The 25,076-nt window shown below is 36.3% G+C and overlaps 1 protein-coding gene across 1 annotated transcript in view; it reads left to right on the top strand.

The window, feature by feature from the left end:
- Positions 1-24,404, top strand: part of LOC138703778 (allatotropins-like) — a 473,431-nt gene extending 449,027 nt beyond the window's left edge. The window contains exons 2-3 of the mRNA XM_069831950.1: positions 10,803-11,072; positions 23,264-24,404. Coding sequence (XP_069688051.1) covers positions 10,825-11,072; positions 23,264-23,396 — 381 coding nt within the window. The 5' untranslated portion in view covers positions 10,803-10,824 and the 3' untranslated portion in view covers positions 23,397-24,404. The remainder of the gene's footprint in view (positions 1-10,802; positions 11,073-23,263) is intronic.
- Positions 24,405-25,076: the final 672 nt, after the last annotated feature.

Below are 25,076 nucleotides of genomic sequence, written 5' to 3'. Positions count from 1 at the left end.
CCCTCGACTGCTCCTTCCTTCCAATACAGTGGGCCCCCATTCAAGCCTACTCGCCGATATCAACCAATTTGACCGATTCTGCAATTGCCGTCGCACTGTAACAATAGAATGATGATCGAGCGAAGCAGCACAAGACACAATTATTACTAAAACGCCATCGGACACGGGCACTACAAAGTTATTACAGGGATCAGAAGGCGACTTTGAATCTGTTAACTCTCATCCTTGACCAGGTCTTTTGAAACATGACATACGCAATTACAATAGCTCCAGGTCACAGAGGAAATGGAATCCTTTGATAGCGAATACACTATCTAAATCTGTCTCTGGTCTTCAGCCAATGACTTCGTGGAATTAACGCTTGGTACAGAAGGACTGCCAACACCAAGAGTCTCCATTATCAGGAGCACGCGTGTTCCACTCCACGCGAACCTGCAAGTCATTGGACTGGATCAATCTAACGGTCCTTAACTGCGACACAAGTGGCAGCTTCTGTAGCTACAAATCCAACGAACGGGGGTTCGAATACCTGGAAGTTAAGCGAACAGAAACAACCGCTTGTCTCTGACCAGTACCCAGATCACGCCAGTCCACTCGTATCCAGTCACTTCGCCCAAATGCCTATCACGTCTCCTACAGTCAGTCCTTATTTATCCAAAAGCTGTAGTTCTCTTACATTTATTTTAAACTAAAGGTTCCGTTTTTTTTAATATATTTTGTAGTATTTTCATTTACAATCACTTTAATTACTGGCACTTAGCGCTCACAAGCAAACGTTCTGATGGGAGCAGATAAAGTTAAATTTTTTTCTTCCACCATGTTAATAATGTCAAAAGAAGTGCTTATACAAATTTTGGCCACTCGACCGTAATTACGACGGCCGTAAAAAAATAAGTTCGTCAGGGGCCGCTAACAGAAACAAAAAAACACAATTTCATGGACAAATTTATTGGAACGGACACAGCAATTGTTGAGCTATTTTTCAACATATTTTCCATCGGAACTGAGAAATTTCTCATATCATGGGATCGACAGAGAGAGGTGCAGACGCAGTCAAACGCCGGTTCCGATCTGAGGCGGCTGACTTCTACGACACAAAAATTGATCCTATGGTATGACAAATGTCTCAATTCCAGTGGGGGATATGTTGACAAATACTGCAACAATTCCTGTATCTGTTTCAATAAATATTTCTATGCAATTGTGCTTTTTTCTATAAACGGTCCCAGGGAAAATCACTTTCTAGACGGCCTCGTAATTGCGGTCGTGTGGCCAAAATTTGTATAAGCACTTCTTTTGACATTATTAACATGGTGGAAGAAAAAAATTTAACTTTTTTATCTGCTCCCATCAGAACGTTTGCTTGTGAGACATCGGCGAATACTGAACTAAACATCTTAAGTCATTCTTTACAATCGCAGAGCGCAAGTTACATGCCAACCTACGAGAAATGAAGTATGGGATATAGGAATTTAGCATGAGATATTATTTTTAATAACACAACAACTTACAAATGGCTTTTAAGAAACCCGTAGATTCATTGCCGCCCTCACATAATCCCGCCATCGGTCCCTATCCTGTGCAAGATTAGTCCAGTCTCTATCGTCATATCCCACCTCCCTCAAATTCATTTTAATATTATCTTCCCATCTACGTCTCGGCCTTCCCAAAGGTATTTTTCCCTCCGGTCTCCAAACTAACGCTCTATATGCATTTTGGATTCGCCCATACGTGCTACATGCCCTGCCCATCTCAAACGTCTGGATTTAATGTTCCTAATTACGTCAAGTGAATAATACAATGCGTGCAATTCTGCGTTGTGTAACTTTCTCCATTTTCCTGTAACTTCATCCCTCTTAGCTCCAAATATTTTCCTACGAACCTTATTCTCAAACACTCTTAATCTTTGTTCCTCTCTCAAAGTGAGAGTCCAAGTTTCACAACCATACAGAACAACCGGTAATATAACTGTTTTATAAATTCTAACTTTCAGAGTTTTTGACAGCAGACTAGATGACAAAAGCTTCTCAACCGAATAATAACAGGTATTTCTCATATTTATTCTGCGTTTAATTTAATTTTATTTTTAATAATAATAATAATAATAATAATAATAATAATAATAATAATAATAATAATAATAATAATAATAATAATAATAATAATAATAGCAGCAACTGTACGAAAATATCACAGTAAAAATTCTCTATAATCCCAAAATTAAGGCATTTGACTTCACTTGTAAGATTACAAAATTCAGTACCACCATTTACTACCACAAGCGCAAATCACCAACCACCACCACAACTATCACCAATACTAAGTATTAACTACTACCAATTACTACCACTATTACTACTACTACTACTAATATTATTCCATCATATTATTATTATTATTATCAATGCATTACATCAAACCTTACAATATCCCTTACAACATTTTTAAATTTGCAAATACTGTATAAGGAAGAGGAAGAAAGAGCAGGCTAAATAGACAATTGATGTACGGAGTTGAATGAGAATGCAATCATGATTTGACAGACAAATATCTGTACGTGAAGATCAGACAAATACAAAATGGGACTTCCTTGATATTGGATTAGCACGATACTGGACATTCAAATGATCACAAAATGCGAAACGTCAATAAAAAAATTAGTCAGGAATAATGAGTAACTAATACAGCATTGAACGAATATTACACAGCCTACAAAGTGGCGTACCTGTAACACCTCAGGATAAATCGAAGGACATTAATTCTCATTCAAAATTATTATTAATTGTAGCCCTCTGTACGAAAGACTTTTGAAACGCAAGAACAGCTCCTCGTAACAGCTTTAACGGCTTTTAAAATATTTTCATCATGTTGTCGCAACACTGGATGTCATCTTTAAGTCGTAACATCTTAGCTAAAACATCTCCATTAAGGAAGCTTCCAGTAGTAAGTGAATATACGGTATGTATAGGGCGTCACAGATAATCTGTATCACTCCATAACGTGAGATCAAACAGGGCTTATTTGTTTAGGATGAGTGTGTCACTCGTGAGCCGACATAGCTCAGTCAGAGAGTGAATTACTACGGATTAGAAGGACGTGAATTCGAATTATTGGTGTACCTGAATAAATTGAACTTTGGGAAGGGATCATTATGTTTAGGAAATATGTATGTATGTATTTATTTATTTACACTGCAAGTGGGCAAGCACCCGGTGGCAGTGGTATACACAATATAAACAATACACAATAAAATTACAATACACATTACAATTATACAATACGCAATACAATTATACAATACACAATACAATTATACAATACACAATACAATTATACAATACACAATACAATTATACAATACACAATACAATAAGAACACACACTACAATTTAGCACAATAATTACAATTAATAATAACACATAAAATAACCTAATTTTACAATACAAGCTACATATGTATAGGCTCTACATAAGTTTCAATAGTCTTTCACTTTACTCTCATCTCACTCACTGTAGTGGCACTATGACGCATTTCACTGACACCCTGTAACACATTTCACTGACACTATAGAACACATTTCATTGACGCTATAAATTATCACTGATCGGAACTGTTCACTGTACAGTAAAACCATAACTTCACTGACTCACCTCGCTTCACTGATACAACAGTTCAAATAAGTCAAATAATTACATGCTTATGCATACTTATAAACAGAACTACATTTAAACTAAACATTTCTAGTCTAAGGCCCTCTTACACGCTATTTTTAAATAATTTACAATTCAAACCAAGGGAGTAACTCGTCAGGCTAAATAAATACATGTCACCTTAAAAAAAATTAAGTGTTAAATGGCACCTTAATTTTAATTTACACTTTATACACAACTTTTTAAGTTATTTTTTAATCTCCTTAAGGAAAGACAGCCCTCAAAGACCGCTGCAGGTAGGTCATTCCAATCATTTATAGTTCTATTTAAAAATGAGAATTTACCTACATCCGTTTTCTGTTTCCTACATTTGATTTTAAAATCATGATCGTTCCTACCATAGTACGTTGGCTTCTCTAACCAAGCCGTTGTAGTGTTGACACTTCAGACCAGTATACTGTAGTTTTGTTATTTCGGTCACAGAAGACGGTGATATTCTGTTAGTCATACAGAGAATGACATTCATGACCGTAAAAAAATGCTGCTTGAAAGCAACATCATATAAGTAGCAAAATTGATTTGTTATAGCCTATTGAATTATTTCAACGTTACAATTACTTGTTTGTTAAAATGTGTTTATGATAACGTTATGCAATTTGTGTTCTTTTTTTTTTGTGTTTTTGGAAAATGTAATTTCAATTAATGCTACGCCATAAATTTTGTAACTAAAACCTTGTGCATCCCTCGACCTACCCCCACTCGTTACCTGCACTTTGTTTACGTTTTCACTGAGCCTAAACGAGACGCTCTACTGTAATTTTAATAAATTAATAGTCCTATACAACTCAATAGATATTTACAACTAGATTCATTACTTTTTGCAGACGATTTAGCTCTGGTGGCATCCTCAGAAGATGAATTACAACGTTCACCTTTTAATTTTAACAAAACTGGAATTAAATATGATATGAAAATCAATAAAGAAAAAACTAAAATTATGGCCTTCTGCGGAAAATACCCTGTGCCTAGCAAAATATGTTTAGATTAAAAAATATTAGAAAGGATAAATTATTTTACATATCTCGGATACACATTATCTTTTTTCGATGAAGTAGACATTTCACAGAAAATTTCTAAATACACCAAAACAATGGGAATAATTAACACTATTATGAAACCTTCCCTAGTACAAAGGCATACTAGAATTCGCCTATGCAAGACCTTGGCGAGACCTGTACTTTGTTACGGCAGTGAGGCATGGACATTGAGGAAGAAAGACGAAAGCAGAATAACGGCTAACGAAATGAAATTTATGAGATATACAGCGGGATATACGAAATAGGATCACAAACGCAATGAAGATGTAATGGAAGAATTACAACTAGAACCCGTAATTAATCACGTAAAACATTATCAGAATAACTGGATAAATCATCTGCATCGCATGCATAGAGATAGAATCCCAAAAGTCATGCTCCACTATCGTCCAAACGGGAAGAGATCTCTCAGTCGTCCAAAGTAGCGCTGGATTCAAAATTCAACTGTGAGATCGTAATAGGCCATTTGGCCTAATACATGAAGAGAAGAAGAAGAAGAAGAAGAAGAAGATAGTAATTTATGTAACTAGTTACTAGCGTATAATCTTAATAATTATGGCACGAATGACGAGTATTTATAATGAAGATTATACACGTGTTACATAAACAATTTATGCTAGTCTAGCAGTAAAATATGTAAAAAAAACTACTATAAATTTACAAAATGTAATGTTATGACGTAGTAGAGATATTAATACTGGATATAACATAATATATTGCATAGTTGCTAAGTAATCGTTTCTAAGACAATGTTATTTTGTTGCTTTGAAGTTTTTTCTTACAGTTACGTTGTATAAAATTGTGATGTGATAACGTCTTGGAATACTAGTTGCTAGGTAACCTTTTCTGGCACCAGTGCCAGAATTAGGCAAATTGTGCACGATTTATAGCGTCGTAACAAGCAAGCGTGTTTTAATGCGTAAACAAAATAAATTGGTAGGAAAATAATCCGTGGCGCTACAGCCCGTGAAGGGCCTAGACCGACCAGCCGGCTGCTGGCCTCACGCCCACATGCCGAAACTGAGATGGACGATCATACAACCAAAATGGAGGTATCGTGTGGTTAGCACGATGATCCCCCCCAGCCGTTATAGCTGGTATTCGCAACCGGATTTCGCTACCTATCGTAGCAGTAAAATGTAAATTTAAACAAAATTACAGAATAATATACCTACAACATTGCTTTAGTTATTTTCTTTACAATACGTCGCTGTTAAGAAATGTGAGACATTAAGTTTTTTTATAATTTAAGGGATAACAGTGTATCTTATATTTATTTTTAATCATAAAATTGTTCATGCTGTTTTTATAATATTTTTTCCAGGAGCAACAACGTCGAGAAAAATCCATTAAAATACCAGACATGATAGCCAGCCCCGAGGACCGTTTCTTGGTACGAGATTCCGTCCTGAAGCGTTGCGCTCCATTAAGCTCGACATTCTTTTGTTTTGATAAGGAACTTGCAATGCCAACATTAAATCTTAGTTGTCTACTCGATCCTTACATTAAATTCACCCCAACTTATTACAAACCCATCGTTATTGCTTAATCACAATGAACGTTTTTTTCATTGGCAAACAATTTTCAACAGCAAAATTATTGTTTTTTTTTTTTTTACTTCTTTAGATTCTAGTTATGATTTTACATATTTCTGAGATTACTATAGCATAATATTAACGACGTACATCGTTTCCATAAATAAGCTAGATAATTTCGACATAGTTATATCTAAAACGAATCAACACTTCAAGTTTTTCTTCAGGCAGTATATAGTTCCCTTTTTATGAATAGGTACACCACTGGGCTGCAAAAGAAATGCCGATACGAAATTGTATCGTTTTTCTAGGATTTCAGCCAAACACGGTGAGGTGGAAAGCTATTTTCCTGAAACTAGTTATTTAAAAAGATGTAAATATGACTTTTATAACATGTTCATGTTATTATTTAACATGAATTTGTCCACACCTGTGGAGTAACGGTCAGCGCGTCTGGCCGCGAAACCAGGGGTTCGAATCCCGGTCGGGGCAAGTTACCTGGTTGAAGTTTTTTCCGGGGTTTTCCCTCAACCCAATACGAGCAAATGCTGGGTAACTTTCGGTGCTGGACTCCGGACTCATTTCACCGGCATTATCACCTTCATTTCATTCAGACGCTAAATAACCTAGATGTTGATACAGCGTCGTAAAATAACCCAATAAAAATAAAACATGAATTTATTTTAAATTATTCATATACTTTTATTTTACAACATTAATAAGAATGCTACACGAAAATATTGAAACCACAGTCTAGTACATACAGCCACGAAGCTCAATACGTAGGGAATATGCATCCAAAGAAATTGAACTTTAGTTGCTAGCCACTAGGATCGCTACTATCTCACAATCTATTGTTCCTAGTACACTCAGTTGCTAACCGCTTGGAGCTTGTGTGGCGAGAAATGCAAAAAAATCACCTGAAGCTTCATAAGTATGTACTAGATTGTGGTGAAACTGCAGTTTAGGTGGTATTTATGTATGTATTTATTCACACTGCAAATGGGTATATATGCGTTGGCAGTGGTAACTAATTACACTCAATAATGACAATTAATAATAGACAACAAAAAAATACAATTAATAATAAATTAATAATACTAATAATAATTAATACTAATAATAATAATAATAATAATAATAATAATAACAGGAAGCATCCTAAATTAAATAACATTTAAAGTAAATCTAATTTGTATCTTAACCCTAAGTTCAAACTAAAACCCACGAGTATGATAATATCATGTTCATACTCGCACAAGTACCTTTCAGCACTACACTCATTTCGCTGACAACTCACTCACTGTACTGGAACTATGACACATTTCACTGATTCTATCCTGATTTCACTAACACTTCAAAAACATTTCACTGTTCAAATACTTTGCACTGCCACTATAAACTATAAAGCTTCATAGATGGAAACACACTTGACTGACACAATACACTTCACACTTCTTCACGACACAACACACTTCACTGACACAATACACTTCACACTTCTTCACGACACAACACACTTCACTGACACAATACATTTCACACTTCTTCACGACACAACACACTTCTTCACTGATGCAATACTTCAATAACAAAATATCAATTACACTCTTTAAATAGTGTGTATAATATACTACCGTCTATTAATAAAGTCCTTAAGCCTATTTTTAAATACATTTTTGGTTGTTGGTAAAGCCTTTAGTAAGTCTGCGGGTAAAGCATTCCAGTCCCTGATAGTACGATTGAGAAAAGAAAACTTTCCAGTGTCCGTCCTCTGTCTTCTTTCCCTCAATTTATATGAGTGGTCGTTCCTTGAAGAGTAATTTGGCGGCTACAACCTATTTTTTTTCTCTCCAGACAAGCTCACCTCTGTATGTTTTGAACATTGAGCATTATCGAATTCGCGTTCCCCTGTCCGAGAGTGTGTTCCACAACCTTATTTATTATCCATGGATGCTGTCATTGTTACAATCGATATATACGGCCACTTACGTTTCATATCAATTTTTTCCTTTGTACAGTGATGCAACTGAAATCTGTCACGTGCGTGATGCTCTGACTAGTGGGTATACTTCCTCACAAACCACTCATCCTCCTGCCCATCCTGAATTTCAAAAGCAGTGAGACGTTATCTTTTCCCAAAAAATTTTAGATAAACTCCTTTCTTCTTTCGAATCCGAACAAGACATTGCACGTCTCCTAGGTCTTCAAGAGAGTGAGTCTGGAGCTTGGTTACACGCATTACCTTCTCCTCACATCGGCACCCTAATAGACAGCACATCCTTTAAAATCGCAATAGCTTTACGCCTTGGTTGTAAACTCTGCCAGCCACACCAATGTATTTGTGGAGGAACTGCTGATATTTACGGCCATCATGCACTCAGTTTTGCGAGGAGCAAGCATCGCATTCCCAGACATACATCACTCAATGATATCATTAAAAGATCTCTGACTTCTTGTGGCATCCCGTGTCTTTTGGAACCACCAGGTATTAGTCGCACAGATGGTAAACGACCCGATGGTCTCACCTTAATTCCATGGTCTAGAGGAAAATCTTTAATTTGGGACTCCACTTGCGTTGACACTCTAGCTCCATCTCACTTGCCGAATACCTCCAGACGCGCAGCATCTGCTGCTGAATTAGCCGTGAAGAAGAAAGTCAATAAATATGCTCATCTATTAAACAATTATATCTTTGTCCCCCTTTGCTGTGGAGACCTTCGGTCCTTGGAGTCATGACGCTAAAGTTTTGGTATCTCAAATCGGCCAAATTTTGATCTCTATTACTGGTGATCGCCGTTGCACTACTTATTTGCGTCAGCGCTAAAGTATTGCAATTCAACGCGGAAATGCAATGAGCGTTTTGGGTTCTCTTCCAGAGTCCAGCCCTTTGGATGAACTCTTTGTCTTGTAAAATTTATTTAGTATTCCGTATGTAAATATTTGTATATGAATTTGTTTTTTATATACTGTATTGTTCAAATTGTAAAATGTATTGTTAAACTTATATTTTTAATTTCGGAGAATAGTTCTTTTTTATATACAGAGATTTTTTTTTTCATTGTACGAAGCATAATATCTTATTTTACGTTTATATTTAATTACTTTTTACTTACTTTTCATCAGTGGCGTAGCGTCAATGTAAGCTAAAAAGCTCAGCTTCCCCATTTAATAATAATTTCATAATAAACCTACAGTCTATGGACAAAATCATTTATTAATTTTAATAGAATTTATATTTACGCGTTAAATATTGTGATGCGGCAGCTCAGGATGATTTGTGATGCAGCAGTAAACAAGAAGCCTGCACACACCAGCTTCCAAGCAGACTGGTTTCTTACACTCATTCTTCTGTGTAACCCACCCCGCAGATTTTCCATCCCTTTCTAACTAAACTACCCTGGTCGCAAAGCTCGCAGGAAGCTAGCTTTGACGTTGAAAATAAGTAGTTTCCGAGTTATCCCTTTTCGTCAGTTGTGTTCAGTTGAAGTGTTAGTGTGCATTGTGGCTGATATAATAAATAATGCGTCAAATAACAGTTCCTGACACCAATTTACTCGAATTTTTTAGGACAATTTTATTATCAAGACTGACTTACGAACAAAAGTGTGATTTAAAAAACAAATGACCGACTCCCTTGCTGTCAATGAAGGACACAACCAAAAGACAGACGCATACTTACGTAATGATACTTATACCACAGTCTAGTATATATAGTCACGAAGCTCAATACGTAGTAAATATGCAAACATTAGATAGTTGCTCACCACTAGGATCGCTAATATCGCCTCATTACAGGCAATGCAAAATAGTACCGGCACAGTCTATTGTTTCTAGCACCCTCAAAACTTAAGCTTCGTGACTGTATATAATAGACTGTGCTAATACTGTATCTATTGACCGTTAATATTGTGATTTCTCTAAGTATGACAGGGAGTGAGCTAGTGTTATACTATACGTGTCTATTTGATGTGTAAACCGTGAAATCATATTTTACTATGTACCATTTGAGGTCATTCCTTATTGGCGTTACTTACGAGGTTCCAACCAATCTTCGACTGCTGACTTGACATTGACTACTATTCATTTTAAGACTATATTTTTGTAATACGTTTTCTCAAATTGCATGAAAGACAACTTGAATTAGCTTCCCCTGCTCAAAATTTCATGCTACGCCACTGCTTTTCATACTACCACTACCTAAAATATTTACTATTCCTCATGAATCACATATCTTCATTTTATTACAAGTATAAATATAAAATGTATAGTTTATTAAACATACGCGAACAAGCTGAATGATGTAATGATAACAGAGCAATAATAGACATTATCTGAATGGAGGGGATGAAGCCGTAGAGCTACATCCATCTAAACTAGACGCATTTTTCTCCACACCAGTTTAAAAACTTCATTATTGTATTCCTTAATTTCTCATGATAGTATCCACCAACTATCACAATTCTCAAACCGTCTTCAGTAGGCCTAAATAACAGCTTCCTATGTCTGCTTGTTGCAGGTTCGCAACCAAACAACACAAGATGCGTGTCTCACTGAGCGTGTACTCCCTGGTCGCTTTGACTGCCATCGTGATGCTGGTGCTGTGCGGGTCTTCCAGCTCGGGGGCGTCGTACCAGAACGCGCGGAACAAGCCCAGGACGATACGCGGCTTCAAGAACGTAGCGCTGTCCACAGCCAGAGGATTCGGCAAGCGGGACGGCGCCGTGGAGTACCTCGCAGGCAACGCCAACAACGCCGCCGAACAGAGCCCGGACAGGATCACCGAGAGGTAGGCCGTTCACTTTATCTTTACACGGAGAGTGAAGCAATACGATACTGCCAAGGGAGATCAATCACTTACTATGAGGCACTTGAGCGAGTGTCCTTGCAAGAGAATTTATTTTTTATTTATTTATTTAACCTGGTAGAGATAAAGCCATCAGGCCTTCTCTTCCCCTCTACCAGGGGATTACAACTACAATATTAAGAATACAGTTACAATTATAATTACAATTGATATTAAATTTACAAATACAATAAAAATCAAAGTATTAAAATATTAACTGATTAATAAAAGCTAGACAGTCTATTGTGAAAGTTAAGAAGAGAGAAGCATTTCTTTTATTGATTAAGTACAAATTAAACCTACTCTACGCAGTAAGAAAATGCTTAATAAGCTTGCTTTTGAACGCTACTAAATTCCGACAGTCTCTGATGTCACTGGGTAGGGTATTCCACAAGCGCGAGAGCGAGATTGTGTATGATGATGAATACGATGATGTCTTATGTGTTGGTATGGCTAGTATGCGGCTATTTTGCGTGCGTGTGAAGAGATTATGATATGATGACAGGTAACTGAAACGGGAGGCAAGGTAGGTAGGTGTAGAAGTGTGAAGGACTTGGAAAAGGAGAACAAGAGAATGAAAATTTCTACGTTCGTTAAGCCGTAGCCAGTTTAGAGTTTGAAAGGATGGGGTAATGTGGTCAGCGCGACGGACATCGCAGACGAAGCGAACACAAGAATTATGAACACGTTGTAATCTTTGCGACTGGTTGACATTGAGGTCAGTCAGTAGAAAATCACAATAATCGAAGTGGGGCATTACTAGTGTTTCCACTAGTATTTTCTTGAGTGATAGCGGAAGGAATTTTCGAATGCTGTTTAAGGAATGTAGTGTGGAAAGCACTTTTTTGGTAATATGGGTTACTTGGTTATTCCAGTTTAAATACGTACGGGATCAAAGTAAACTCCAAGGTTTTTAAAACAGGAAGCAACAGGGATTATTGTGTAGTTTAACTTGACTGGAAGAGCAGGAGTAATATTGCATAATAGACGTTGATGTCCCACCAGGATTCTTAGGAATTTAGGAATTTAGAGCTATGGGGAAAAAAAGTATCTGAGCTCCAAGCCAGCAGGATATTTTGTCACTCTGAGATTTCTATTTAAATTATTTGTTTCAGAATTACTATATTTTTTCTTAATCAAAATTTCAGAAAATTTAATATTGAAAATAATATATTACTGTGATGTACCGAAGTAAGTGTGATATCTCCGTGCAGGAATTCTGCAGTACCATATGATGAAGGATGGGTGGAGCGAAGAAAAATTCTCTTCGGCACCGGGACTCGAACCCGGGTTTTCAGCTCTACATGCTGACCTTTATCCACTAAGCCACACCGGATTCCAGTTCCGATGCCGGATTGAATCCTCTCAGTTTTAGTTCCACCTCTTAGTTTCTCTTTAGTGGCCAACCCCCATGCACTGTGTCACAGATGTGTGACAGTGGCACAATGTCCAACACACTATGTGCAGAGGTGCACTCATTTCGAAGGAAACTATTGTAAGAGGTGGAACTTAAACTGAGAGGATTCAATCCGGCATCGGAACTGGAATCCGGTGTGGCTTAGTGGATAAAGTGTCAGCACGTAGAGCTGAAAACCCGGGTTCGTGTCCGGTGCCGAAGAAAATTTTTCTCCGCTCCACCTATCCTTCATCTTATTGAAAATAACGATTAAGAAAAGAAATGAGGCTATCAAGTAAAAAAACTCGCCTTATCCAAAATTTAAAAAAAATGAGTTACATATGGGATGTTGTACTTCTTGCAGCGACTGATATAGTCGGTTTGTGCAAATCTTATCTAATTCCTCTTCCATAGAGCTCAGAAAACTACTATCAAATGCAAAACTGTCCATATCCATAACGGTTTTTCCTGTTTTCTGACAAATCACTTTACCTGGATAAGGCGAGTCTTGCATTTGATACTTACTTACTGGCTTTTAAGGAACCCGGAGGTTCATAGCCGCCCTCACATAAGCCCGCCATTGGTCCCTATCCTGGGCAAGATTAATTCAGTCTCTATTATCATATCCCACCTCCCTCAAATCCATTTAATATTATCTTCCCATCTACGTCTCGGCCTCCCCAGAGGTCCTTTACTGTGGTCGTGCCAGAGAATCAGTCCCATTCCGAGGCTTATTTGAAGGTTTCGTAACAAGCTGTTTTTTATGGTGATGGGTTGTTAGCCCTTCGCCCAACCCCCAAGCTGGAGGACCACCCCTCATCGGCTGTCCGCGACTGCTTATTCAATATATTCACAGCTACCCTCCAAATCTGGAGGCCGTCTCCTCTATCCGCAACCTGAGGACGCGCCATGCCGTGGTGATAGGAACCCATAATGCATTTGATACCCTCAAATATTTCTTGAAGAAATCGATCTGGTTGGCAAGTTGGTATAGCGCTGGCCTTCTATGCCCAAGGTTGCGGGTTCGATCCCGGGCCAGGTCGATGGCATTTAAGTATGCTTAAATGCGACAGGCTCATGTCAGTAGATTTACTGGCATGTAAAAGAACTCCTGCGGGACAAAATTCCGGCACATCCGGCGACGCTGATATAACCTCTGCAGTTGCGAGCGTCGTTAAATAAAACATAACATTTAACATTTCTTGAAGGATGGATCCTAGACTATGTTGTTGATGTAGGTCTCTAAAACATTTCGGTAAAAGAATTATACAGATATTTAATTAATTATGTATTTTATTATGTAAATGCTTTACGGTTGTAAAAAATTATGCAAATATATTATTTTACAGGTAATCATTAGCTATTTTAATATTCTGAATAGTGTTTTATAAAGTGTAATGTATGTATATTAAGCATGAAAAGTTTTTAGCTTTTATAGCAGCCGAGATATAAAAAAAAATTAATTTCACTAAATTTTTGCAGGCCAATCGTGTACATCCCCCTCTAAGTATTCATGTGTTATTTCCTGTGACGTAGAAAGATCATTTTCAGTGTTCAAGAACGTTTTTGAAATAAACACATGAGCTTAGGTGAAGAAATTTTGAAGAAAGTAGTTGCAGTACATTGTTTCAAAATAAAATAGAATTCAGTTTTTATATTGCATATTTTTTACTGTTTTTTTTTCTCTTCATTTTTCAAGTTTTGTCACATGGTAGTGTACATGAATGCATGCATGTTTTAAGACATGATGGTGCATGGAAATCCTGGCTCTAATAATGAAATACCAACTGAAAGGACGGCGAAGCAGATCACATCCAGAAGGGCTTCTCTATACACACTGACAATGAGATTGGAACAGTGGTGAGAAGTAATTCTCTGACGTAGTCATGTGTGACGATCTCATTTAATGTGGTCGCATGAATGTAATCACGTATACGTCACCCAAACTACAGATTTGTGAGTTATTATGAATGATATAGCACCGGCATATATTTTCCGTCAATATAAAGTCTGATCCGTTTGGATATGGATAAAATAAAACAAATTAAAAACCCTTTTACTAATAAAGGGCCTGATTCTGATGATATTTTTATGTTAAATCTTGGAGTTTTCTTTGTGTTGGAGAAATAACAATACAAAATATAAGACAGCAATCGCAAATTGCTAAAACGGCTCTTCACAGATCAAGCGACTTTTCATGTTAGTGAAAGAGTGAATAAACAGAACTTTATCATATAGGCCAGGAGTCGTCATCTCAGTGCACTATGGTGCAGGACAGTTTGCTCGCTGCTCAATTCTATCCCTTAGACATCAACTATGCAGCTGGAGGTGGGGAGGGGGGAAGGAGGAATCGGGTGATTGCAGTGGCGTCCGTTCACTTGTTCAACCCTTTTAATCAGTCTCTAATAATCATAATAAACACGGAAGAAGCATGTACTTAATTTATTTTAAGAGGAACTGTGTAATAAGTAAATCACTTTTCAGTTTAAGGCAAGAAACAAGTTGTATTTTTCTGTTATGTATTGTAACGGTTTTTCATATTAAAGCAAATGAGAACTTACAGACCTATAATGCATTTTCACTGTTACAAAATATTAAACAAATCGAATCCATTAATAATATTTAAATCATGTCATCCTATTCCTTTGTTTTTAAGTGTCGTCAATAAAATAAAATTAATTATCCACTTTTTATCTGTCACTATATACTTATCACAAAACCAATTATTTGTTATTATGTGTAAAATATGAAATATGTTATCCTTTCTGTTACAAGACTGAAGTAGACCTAAATTATTTTATTACAACGTGAATAACAAATGATAAAAATTATTTTCGCTGATCATTAGCATTGGCTTTCCTCGATTTTTGAGTTCGTTTTTCCCCTCACTAACCGGTTTATGTTAGGTGTCAATGCTCGTGTAGAACACAATCAAAGAAGGCATTGTAAATTATGGTCAGAAAGTTGGCTTCTGTGATGGGATGCGTTGGCTTGGCTCGACACACTGCACTCTACTACCTCCTCAGCCAGCGTCTCGGCGCTCCGAACATGCAGGCCAGTTGACGATGGCTGATATAGGCGAATGAAAATCCACATATTTTCCAAAGGACTGAAAAGGTGTGTCCAAACGTTAACGTATGGCGTGGAGTGAGTTGCAACAAAATTTATGGATCGTTTACCTTTATGAAAAATACAGAATTCTATAGATCTTACTTTGTTATTTGCAGTTATTTATGATGTCACAACTCAACAAGACAATAATATGAATATTATTTTCTACAAAGATGTTTCACCACGTCACGTTCGTGATTTTATGAACACTACTTTCGGCCACAACTAGTGTGGTCGTGATGGACCATTTAATTGGCTCCAAAAATCTCCAGATCTGATCCCTCAAGATTTCTTTGTGTGAGGTTTTATTAAAAACACTACCTATTCCCAAAAACCCGGGACAGTGTTTTTCAGTTAACTGCCAGAAGAGGTTGGAACCTCGTAAGTCACACTAATAAAGCAACACTCGTGAGGCAACTAAGCCACGAGATAATAGGGTAGTGTAGTCCGTTCCTTTCCTCCTCCATTGCATACATCGCTGACACTAATCCGACTTTAGATTATACGAACAATTATTCTTCTTCTGACACATATCGTCTAGTGAGATGTACTGCCTGATAATTGTCTATTATAATAGATGTACATATCAGCCAGAACCTCAAACAGAGGTACCCAGAACATTGATGAACTGAAAAAAGAAAAAGTCACGCTCTTCAAGAAATCACTTCCGAGATATTCCAACATACGGAGGAAGAATTGTCTTCAGAGTTATGAGTTGTGCAGAGCTTGAAATGGTTACAATTCAGAGAACTACCTTTCTTACTTACTTACTGGCTTTTAAGGAACCCGGAGGTTCATTGCCGCCCTCACATAAGGCCGCCAGCGGTCCCTATCCTGAGCAAGATTAATCCAGTCTCTATCATTATATCCCACCTCCCTCAAATCCATTTTGATATTATCCTCCCATCTACGTCTCGGTCTCTCCAAAGGTCTTTTTCCCTCCGTCCTCTCAACTAACACTCTATATACATTTCTGAATTCGCCCATACTTGCTACATGCCCTGCCCATCTCAAACGTCTGGATTTAATGTTCCTAATTATGTTAAGTGAAGAATACAATGCTTGCAGTTCTGTGTTTTGTAACTTCCTCCATTCTCCTGTAACTTCATCTCTCTTAGCCCCAAATATTTTTATAAGCACCTTATTCTCAAACACCCTTAACCTCTGTTCCTCTCTCAAAGTGAGAGTCCAAGTTTCACAGCCATACAGAACAACCGGTAATATAACTGTTTTATAAATTCTAACTTTCAGATTTTTTGACAGCACACTGGATGATAAAAGCTTCTCAACCGAATAATAACAGGCATTTCCCATATTTATTCTGTGTTTAATTTCCTCCCGAGTATCATTTATATTTGTTACTGTTGCTCCAAGATATTTGAACTTCTCCACCTCTTGAAAAGATAAATTTCCAATTTTTATATTTCCATTTCGTACAATATTCTCGTCACGAGACATAATCATATACTTTGTCTTTTCGGGATTTATTTCCAAACGTATCTCTTTACTTGCTTCAAGTAAAATTCTCGTATTTTCCCTAATCGTTTGTGGATTTTCTCCTAACATATTCACGTCATCCGCATAGACAACCAGCTGATGTAACCCGTTGAATTCCAAACCCTCTCTGTTATCCTGGACTTTCCTTTCTGTTCTAAGAAATCTTTTTCAACGTTACATAAGATATAATACAGATTTTAAAAATAAGTTTTGACAGTAAATTATTTACAGTACTTAAAATATTAATTTCCTAACAACTCGCCTAATTATAAAATGGAAAATAAACTTCGAAGAAATGTATGAATGTTCTGTTTTGTAACACTAACTCAGACTATAGCCTACGTATTTTATCATTATCACCATTTCAAAAGTATCTCCTTGAAAAGTGATTCTCTGAAGAAGAATATATTTCCTTTGCGTTGGTGTCTTTAATGACTGCCTTTTCTAAAAAGCTGTGCTTGTAGGAGTAAAAGAGAGCATTATTCGGATTTAAAAGAAGAAGAGGAAGGGAAACAATATCGCTAATGGAGACGCTGGCAGTGTGTGCGGTCCACCACGATCTTCAATTCCCTGCGATCTACGATCTCGTCACCTCGGATTTCAGACGACTTCCGTTTTGATGCCATGTATCTTCTTGCCATTTCGCCGTTGCTTGTAAAATAATTGAATGATATTTAAGAAAGAATTTAGAGGTTAAAATTTTATAACAATTTATTTTCAAAATTAATTTAATCCTATTATTACGAAAATAGAACATGCTTTATTTCTCTGAAAAATATTGTCTCCTATAGAATTTAAACATCGAATAAAAATTGTACATCTTAACGAAATGTACAAAAATTATGTTTATTAAATTTAACACAACCCTGATGGTTGCGTAACTGAGGCAAAATAAAAGAAAATTACGATTTATGCGAAAATATTTTCATTCCGTAATTTCAAATGTACTCTCGTTTCTTGCCATAAATAATTTTAAAACCAGACGGTAAGGATATTTCTAGTTATTTCATCTTTAAGGATTAGCCGTTTAGTTCCAAGGACCAATTATTTATTGTTACATGCAGATAATTATCTACAATACAATCTAGATTTTAACAACATCCTCATCAACAACCTACTTTCATAGTATTTCCGGTCACTTTACAAATAAGTTTATACCATTCGTTATCTCGTGAAACATACCTGCGCGTGAGGGAAAGGGGAAGAGGACTGAGAAGCTTCCCTCCCTCGCTACGCCTCGACTTGCAGCTAGCTAGCTCGCTTACCCCCACCATAAGGTTCTTACTATATGCTACTAAGCACGAATGCATTTGGTTTCACGAGATAACGAATGACCTACACGTGCATTCGAACAAATGGAGTGAGATCATCTAAATTTATTTACAAAAACTATTGCACTTGTACAGGGACATCATTTTATGTTTACTTCAATTTTTAATGTACCTGCGTTTCTAAATGTACTTGACTCCCACCCATTTCACTAATGTCCTTGTTAACGTCAGTCACACAAACTTACGGCCGCTGTTGCTAGCAGTGAAGTAAACAGTACAGAGTACAGTATGTTTCAGAAATATGTTGCGTTTTCTATAGAAGAAAGAGCTCATATTATTGAAGTTTATTTTCACACAGGTATCGTATGTAGCATAACTGAATTTATCTGTGTGGACTGAGTACAAGTGAAGATTAGAATTACCGAAAGTACGGTACCCTATAATATGGAACGGTAAATTAACAGCATTATTTAAACAAGAGTTTTGTAGGTATGAAGGACTATGATAGAAACTGGAATTACAATATAACCGAATGTGAACAACAGTTTTTTTCACGCTTTCCTGATTATATCATTACGGAATATTTTCGTAGAAATGTCATTAATCTGGTAGATAAATTTAGAGCAACAAGTGTACAGAAAGGAAGACAAGTGTAAGATGGCCAACAAAGGTGACAGAAGATGCTGTAGAAGATGCTAGAGAAAGGATGCAGCGAGGTCCTAATAAGTCGGTCAAGAAGCTAGCTGTAGAAATTGGGGTTTCTTACGGAAGTGCTCACAAAATTCTCATGAATAAATTAGGTTAGTAATATGCTGAATAAAGTAGACATTACATAATGAATATAACCACCTGAAGAGTTGAGTTTGTGAAAAAAAATATTGTTAATATTCTACTGTTTTTTGATAAAATACTGTGAAAGTAATGATCAAACTGAAAATCGTAATACTGTATTTCCCTGTAACATAAATAGATACACTGCTTTTCTCTCCTCGTATAGCTAGTAAAAGACTTGTTTACATATTGCACTAGTAACACCAAACTCCTGTAATGGAAGGGGGTAACAGTGTTTCCGAGTATAGCCAGGTTAATGTTAAAAATGTTGGTAAAAATAAAGTGATGTCCCTGTACTTGACGTTCACGTCACATTAAAAAAAATATGGTTTATTTAACGACTCTCGCAACTGCAGAGGTTATATCAGTGTCGCAGGTGTGCCGGAATTTTGTCCCGCAGGAGTTCTTTTACATGCCAGTAAATTTACTGACATGAGCCTGTCGCATTTAAACACACTCAAATGCCATCGATCTGGGCCGGTATCGAACCCGGAACCTCGAGCATAGAAGGCCAGCGCTATACCAAGTACGCTACCGAGGCCGACACGTCATACTACTTTTGACCGATAAAACGGTACGGAATGACGTGTTTCAACCAATCATGGCTGCTTATCCTGCAATTTTTATCACCTCTCTAGCATTTGTTTGTTTTTATCACCCCCCCCCCAACCTGGCATTTATTTCTTTGTTTGTCAACATTGCATTTTCAATAATTGTATCTTTTAAAATGATTCACATTTATTTCATCGTCCTTAACTAAAATTTTTCTATCATTATATTGTTAAATGGCCGTACCCGTGCGCTCCGCTGCACCCGTTAGAAATAAATGTAAAGTAATTACATAATTAAAATAGGACGTTTGATCCAGGATACATCCGTATTTGATAGAAGGATAAATCCTTTAATATGTTATTTAATTTAAATTGTATTTAAATAATTAAAATGTGGTCATTTTAGTCCAGAGAGCAATCATTTGGTGCAATGACAATTCCTTTAACATGTTACTTAATTGTTATTACATGCAACCATAGTTTAATGAAGACTGACATATCATTTAGTTTTAATATTACTTGCTATATGTTTCAGAAGTTACTGTAATAACATTGTAGAATTATGTCCATCTAAAGAAACTACACTTTCCAATGGTGAAATAATAATAAACAACTAATTAGCTTCCGATATTACTTCATACAAACACAGAAACATTCTCTGCAGGCTATGTTTAATAGCTTTCGATTGTTGTTGTCCAAGGCTCCTTATAGACGAAGTCATTTGTTTTTATTTCAGTACACGCCTTAGATGGCGTTGTTATTGTAATTTTAAAACTCATTTATCTCATTAAATATCAGTCCTATCAAAATTTTTCATAGAATAAAACTTATCGGAAATTATTTTTAAAGAAACTTTTGTTATGTAATATTTTTCATGAAAATTAATAATAAGGGAGATATTTCGATTTATTTAATCCAGGCCCCCTTATAACCTCTTTTTTAAATAAAGTATTTTGAATGCCATATAGCCTAAAATCTAAGTTACAATGAACTTCATTTATATTCCAATTTTCATATAAATCGGTACAGCCATTATCGCATGAAAAGGTAACAAACATCCAGACAGACAGAGAGACAGACAGACATACAAAAAAAATTTCAAAAAAGCGATTTTCGGTTTCAGGGTGGTTAATAATATATGTTAGGACCAATTATTTTTGGAAAATCGAAAATTACCAGAAAAATTTCGGCTACAGATTTATTATTAGTATAGATTAATATAAGTTAGGTTATGTTATAGCTTCTGCTGTATGGATTATGGATAGTCACGTATCAGAGATTGTTTAATATATATTGATAATTGAAGTGGGCCATCCTGCCTCAGAAATAATAGGCCCAGCGGGCCGAAGCCCCAAGTCCTTCCTGTATCGGCATCAGAAGTCACTAATTCCATCAAACCCGGGCCGCCTTGGTGGAAGACCAACGCGATAGCACTAGAGCAACAGATGTGGTGCACGTGTGTGTATTCTCTTTCATGCTATAGCATTTAAAATATTTTAACTAAAATGACACAATAGTGTGCGTTTGTTGAGAATGTGTAGCATTTTAAAGGCCAACTGATAGCTTTGTCTGATATCGGAAATCTGTACTTATGTTGGTGTGGCGTCATGTTTAATTTCAATGCTATCACATTCACTTAATCTCAAGTGTTTTTGTATTAAAATGGGTTTTTCATGTGAAGCACTTGCACATAATATGCGTTACAAATCAGTTTTACCCACTCAAGTAATTCTCTCGCTTACCGATATTGATATGATCCCGATCTACAGTAACTTGTGTCTTTCCTTGCACACGGTAACAAATCCTGCGATGTGAATTAGCCATGTTTATCCGGGATGTTGCAACAAATACAGATTATTTTTCACGTTCATTGACAAGGTCTTTGCACTTTGGGAAAAAGCGTAGGTGCAGGGTGCAGAGGTGTAAGAACCCGGAAAACCTAACCAAGCCAAAACATACACCACACCAGGAAAATAATACTTGTGGATAAAGTTTTGTGTTATCTTTCGCACTAAGTTATATTTTAAGTAATGAGAAATAGTTTCAAAATAATTATAAAACAAATTCTTTCATTACTGACATAACACTTTCATTATTAAATATTTTTTTAGTCCACACCTGTGGAGTTACAGTTAGCGCTTCTGGCCGCGAAACCAGGTGGCCCGGGTTCGATTCCCGGTCGGGGCAAGTTACCTGGTTGAGGTTTTTCCGAGGTTTTCTCTCAACCCAATATGAGTAAATGCTGGGTAACTGTCGGTGCTGGACCCAGGGCTCATTTCACCGATATTATCACCTTTATCTCATTTAGACGCTAAATAACCTGAGATGTTGATGCAGCGTCGTAAAATAAACTACTTACTCTTTTTTTAATAAACACAAGTCTTAAACAGACATACCTGACTTAATTCAATTAACTAATTCTGTAAAGTTTCGTAATATTAGTACTATATTAAGATTTATTTCTTTTCTGTCTTCAAAACGGTTCCCGTTTATATTTAACAGTTACAAAATGGCTTTTAAGGAACCCGAAGGTTCATTGCCGCCCTCACATAAGCCCGCCAGCGGTCCCTATCCTGTGCAAGATTAATCCAGTCTCTATCATCATACCCCACCTCCCACAAATCCATTTTAATATTATCCTCCCATCTACGTCTCGGCCTTCCTAAAGGTCTTTTTCCCTCCGGTCTCCCAACTAACACTCTATATGCATTTCTGGATTCGCCCATACGTGCTACATGCCCTGCCCATCTCAATATATTTAACCGTAATAAATTCAAATTGTATCATCATAAATATGGAACTAAAAGATCCGATTTTATACGACTAGAGGAACCAAAGTGTTTCACAAGCACAGCTCTGAGCCATGGTACCTACTTTGGTCCAAGGTAATACAATAAAATAATTGATAAATACCCAAATTTGGAAAATTTTAGTATCAGAAATTTAAAAAATAGCGTTAGGAATGTAATTTTTAAAGAATCTATATTGATTTAATATGTATATGTATTTGTATGACTAAAATTGTTAAAATTGAAATTGTATTTTTAAATTTAATTTATTCCTGTATTTTTTTCTTGACCCAGTTTGTATCAAAAAATTATCTTTCTGTTTATCTTTGTGTTTAGATATCTCCCTGAGCACGAGTTTTTTACTCCTTCAGGGAAGAACTAGGATTGCATTTTTGTCCATGTTATTTTATTAACAATAAACATGTTATTTTATTAACAATAAACAATAAAAAATTGTTTATTTTAAATATAAATTTGATTTTAAAAAATTGTTATTTTCTAAATACAGTTAATTGGCTTCCCTATCCCATTATCTCCTGGCTTAGTTGCCTTATGAGTGATGCCTAATTGGTGTCACTTGTGAGGCTCAAACCTATCTTCGGACAATTGACCAACAACAACAACAACAACAACAACAACAAATACGTGATTCTGTTGTGATTAATGTGTTTATCTTGCTTTGTTGCAGTTTGCCCGTGGAATGGTTTGTGGAAGAGCTGCGAACTAACCCGGAACTGGCGAGGATCATTGTACACAAGTTTGTGGACGCTGATCAAGACGGAGAACTGTCTGCAGAGGAACTGCTGAGACCGATGTATTGAGTGACCTAAAGTCCATTCGCTCCTGCCGTACACTTTCTAGGATTCAGACGTCTCTTCCATGTAGATTCAAAAGCTACATGGGATCTGTTGAAATCAAGAGGAATCAATTATAAAATTCGTGTAAATCAATATTAATAAAATGATCCTATAACTAGTATGTTATTATTCATGAAACAATACTTCCTGTTCTTCAAATAAAAATCATTTTGGCACTAATATCCAGAAAATAATCATGATTGGGAGGGGAGAGGGAAAATGAAAAATGCATCGAGACTTACATCGTCATTGAATCTCATCAATGTTAAGTATGAAAAGTTCTCAAAATAGCCTTAGATTCTATTGATATATTTTTAAATTAATGTCCTGATACACTTATAAATGTACGGCACAAGTGAAATAAAAATGAACCTACAAATCTATGATATTTTTATGATTTGTATTAAAGAATTCACTTGTTTCTCGCGATAATGTACCGGTTCTGTTGGGTGAACAATCCTTTCTGTATATAATCTTTGAGCCCACGCCCAACAAGACTTCAACTGTTTCCTGTTCAAGGGGGCTTTTGATATCACGAGTAGCAACGCTGAACTCCTCTGGCGCAGTCAACTCCTATAAGTACCCTGATCAAAAGTAACTTTTATTTTGTTACTAGTTCCGTTGTGAATGTTTAAAGTAAGTCTCTCCGTCAAATAAATGAACTAGTGGAAAATTATTGCCAACATGTGTATAGACTTTGTTTGTGAATTTATAAAGCCTAAAATAAAATAATAACGTTGTGTCTTTAGGTAGATCTAATAACAAATCTATGTAGTTAATCAGATATTTTACATTTTATATTTGTCTTGTCAAGTAATGTGTAAACTGGAGGTTATATTAGAGTTGACTGCAAATACTTCAACAACAAAAACCAATACCGATTAGATACATAAGTTGTTTAAAACGTGTAATCGTAAAATAAATTTTGTGTTCTGTACAGAAAAAAATAAATCCCAATGGATATGCAGCTGTTACGGAAGAAAGATTTATTTCTTTTCTGTCTTAAAAACGGTTCCTCTTCTCTCCTTCCTGTTATACACAAGACAATCTACAAGAAGGAAGACAACTTGGTCTGCTAAAAGAAATCAACCCTCCAAGGCATATGCTCCAACCATTTCTATATGCAAATATTCAAACTTTTGACATAACTTTCTCTTCACCATATTTGTATGCTGCAGTTAGTTTCAAATTAAATTTAAAAGACTTTCTGCAGAGTCGAAAAGACAAATGTGACTTGTAGCATCATATTCCCAAAGTGAAAACTTTACACTTTCATTTAACAAGAACGAAGATGTTCTCACCCTGCACACATTCAAAAGAATAAAACAAGATGCTGACAAGAACATGAAATTATTTAAATGAACTTGAAGGGTAAAAAAGAAAATAATAACCGACCTCTCAGAAACATGTAAATGCTGTCCCAAACTTCTAGCTATCTAGCTCTACAGCACGTCAACAGGGTTATAGTGTAGGCTACTTCCGCGGAGAAGTATTCCTAGGGGAAGGTAAGTTAACGGCACACACCACAAGACTTACAGGAGGCGACGGTCAACTCTACGGTTTACTTAAATGTACAGTCTTAGGCCCGATTGTATAAAACTCCCTGACCAAAGATCAACTTTGATCGAAGATCGAAAAGTAAAC

The sequence above is a fragment of the Periplaneta americana genome, chromosome 7 (genome assembly GCF_040183065.1).
Source record: "Periplaneta americana isolate PAMFEO1 chromosome 7, P.americana_PAMFEO1_priV1, whole genome shotgun sequence".
In the NCBI taxonomy this organism is placed as follows: Eukaryota; Metazoa; Arthropoda; class Insecta; order Blattodea; family Blattidae; genus Periplaneta; species Periplaneta americana.
Note: the sequence above shows the minus strand (reverse complement) of the source record. Positions and strands in the feature narration are given on the sequence as shown.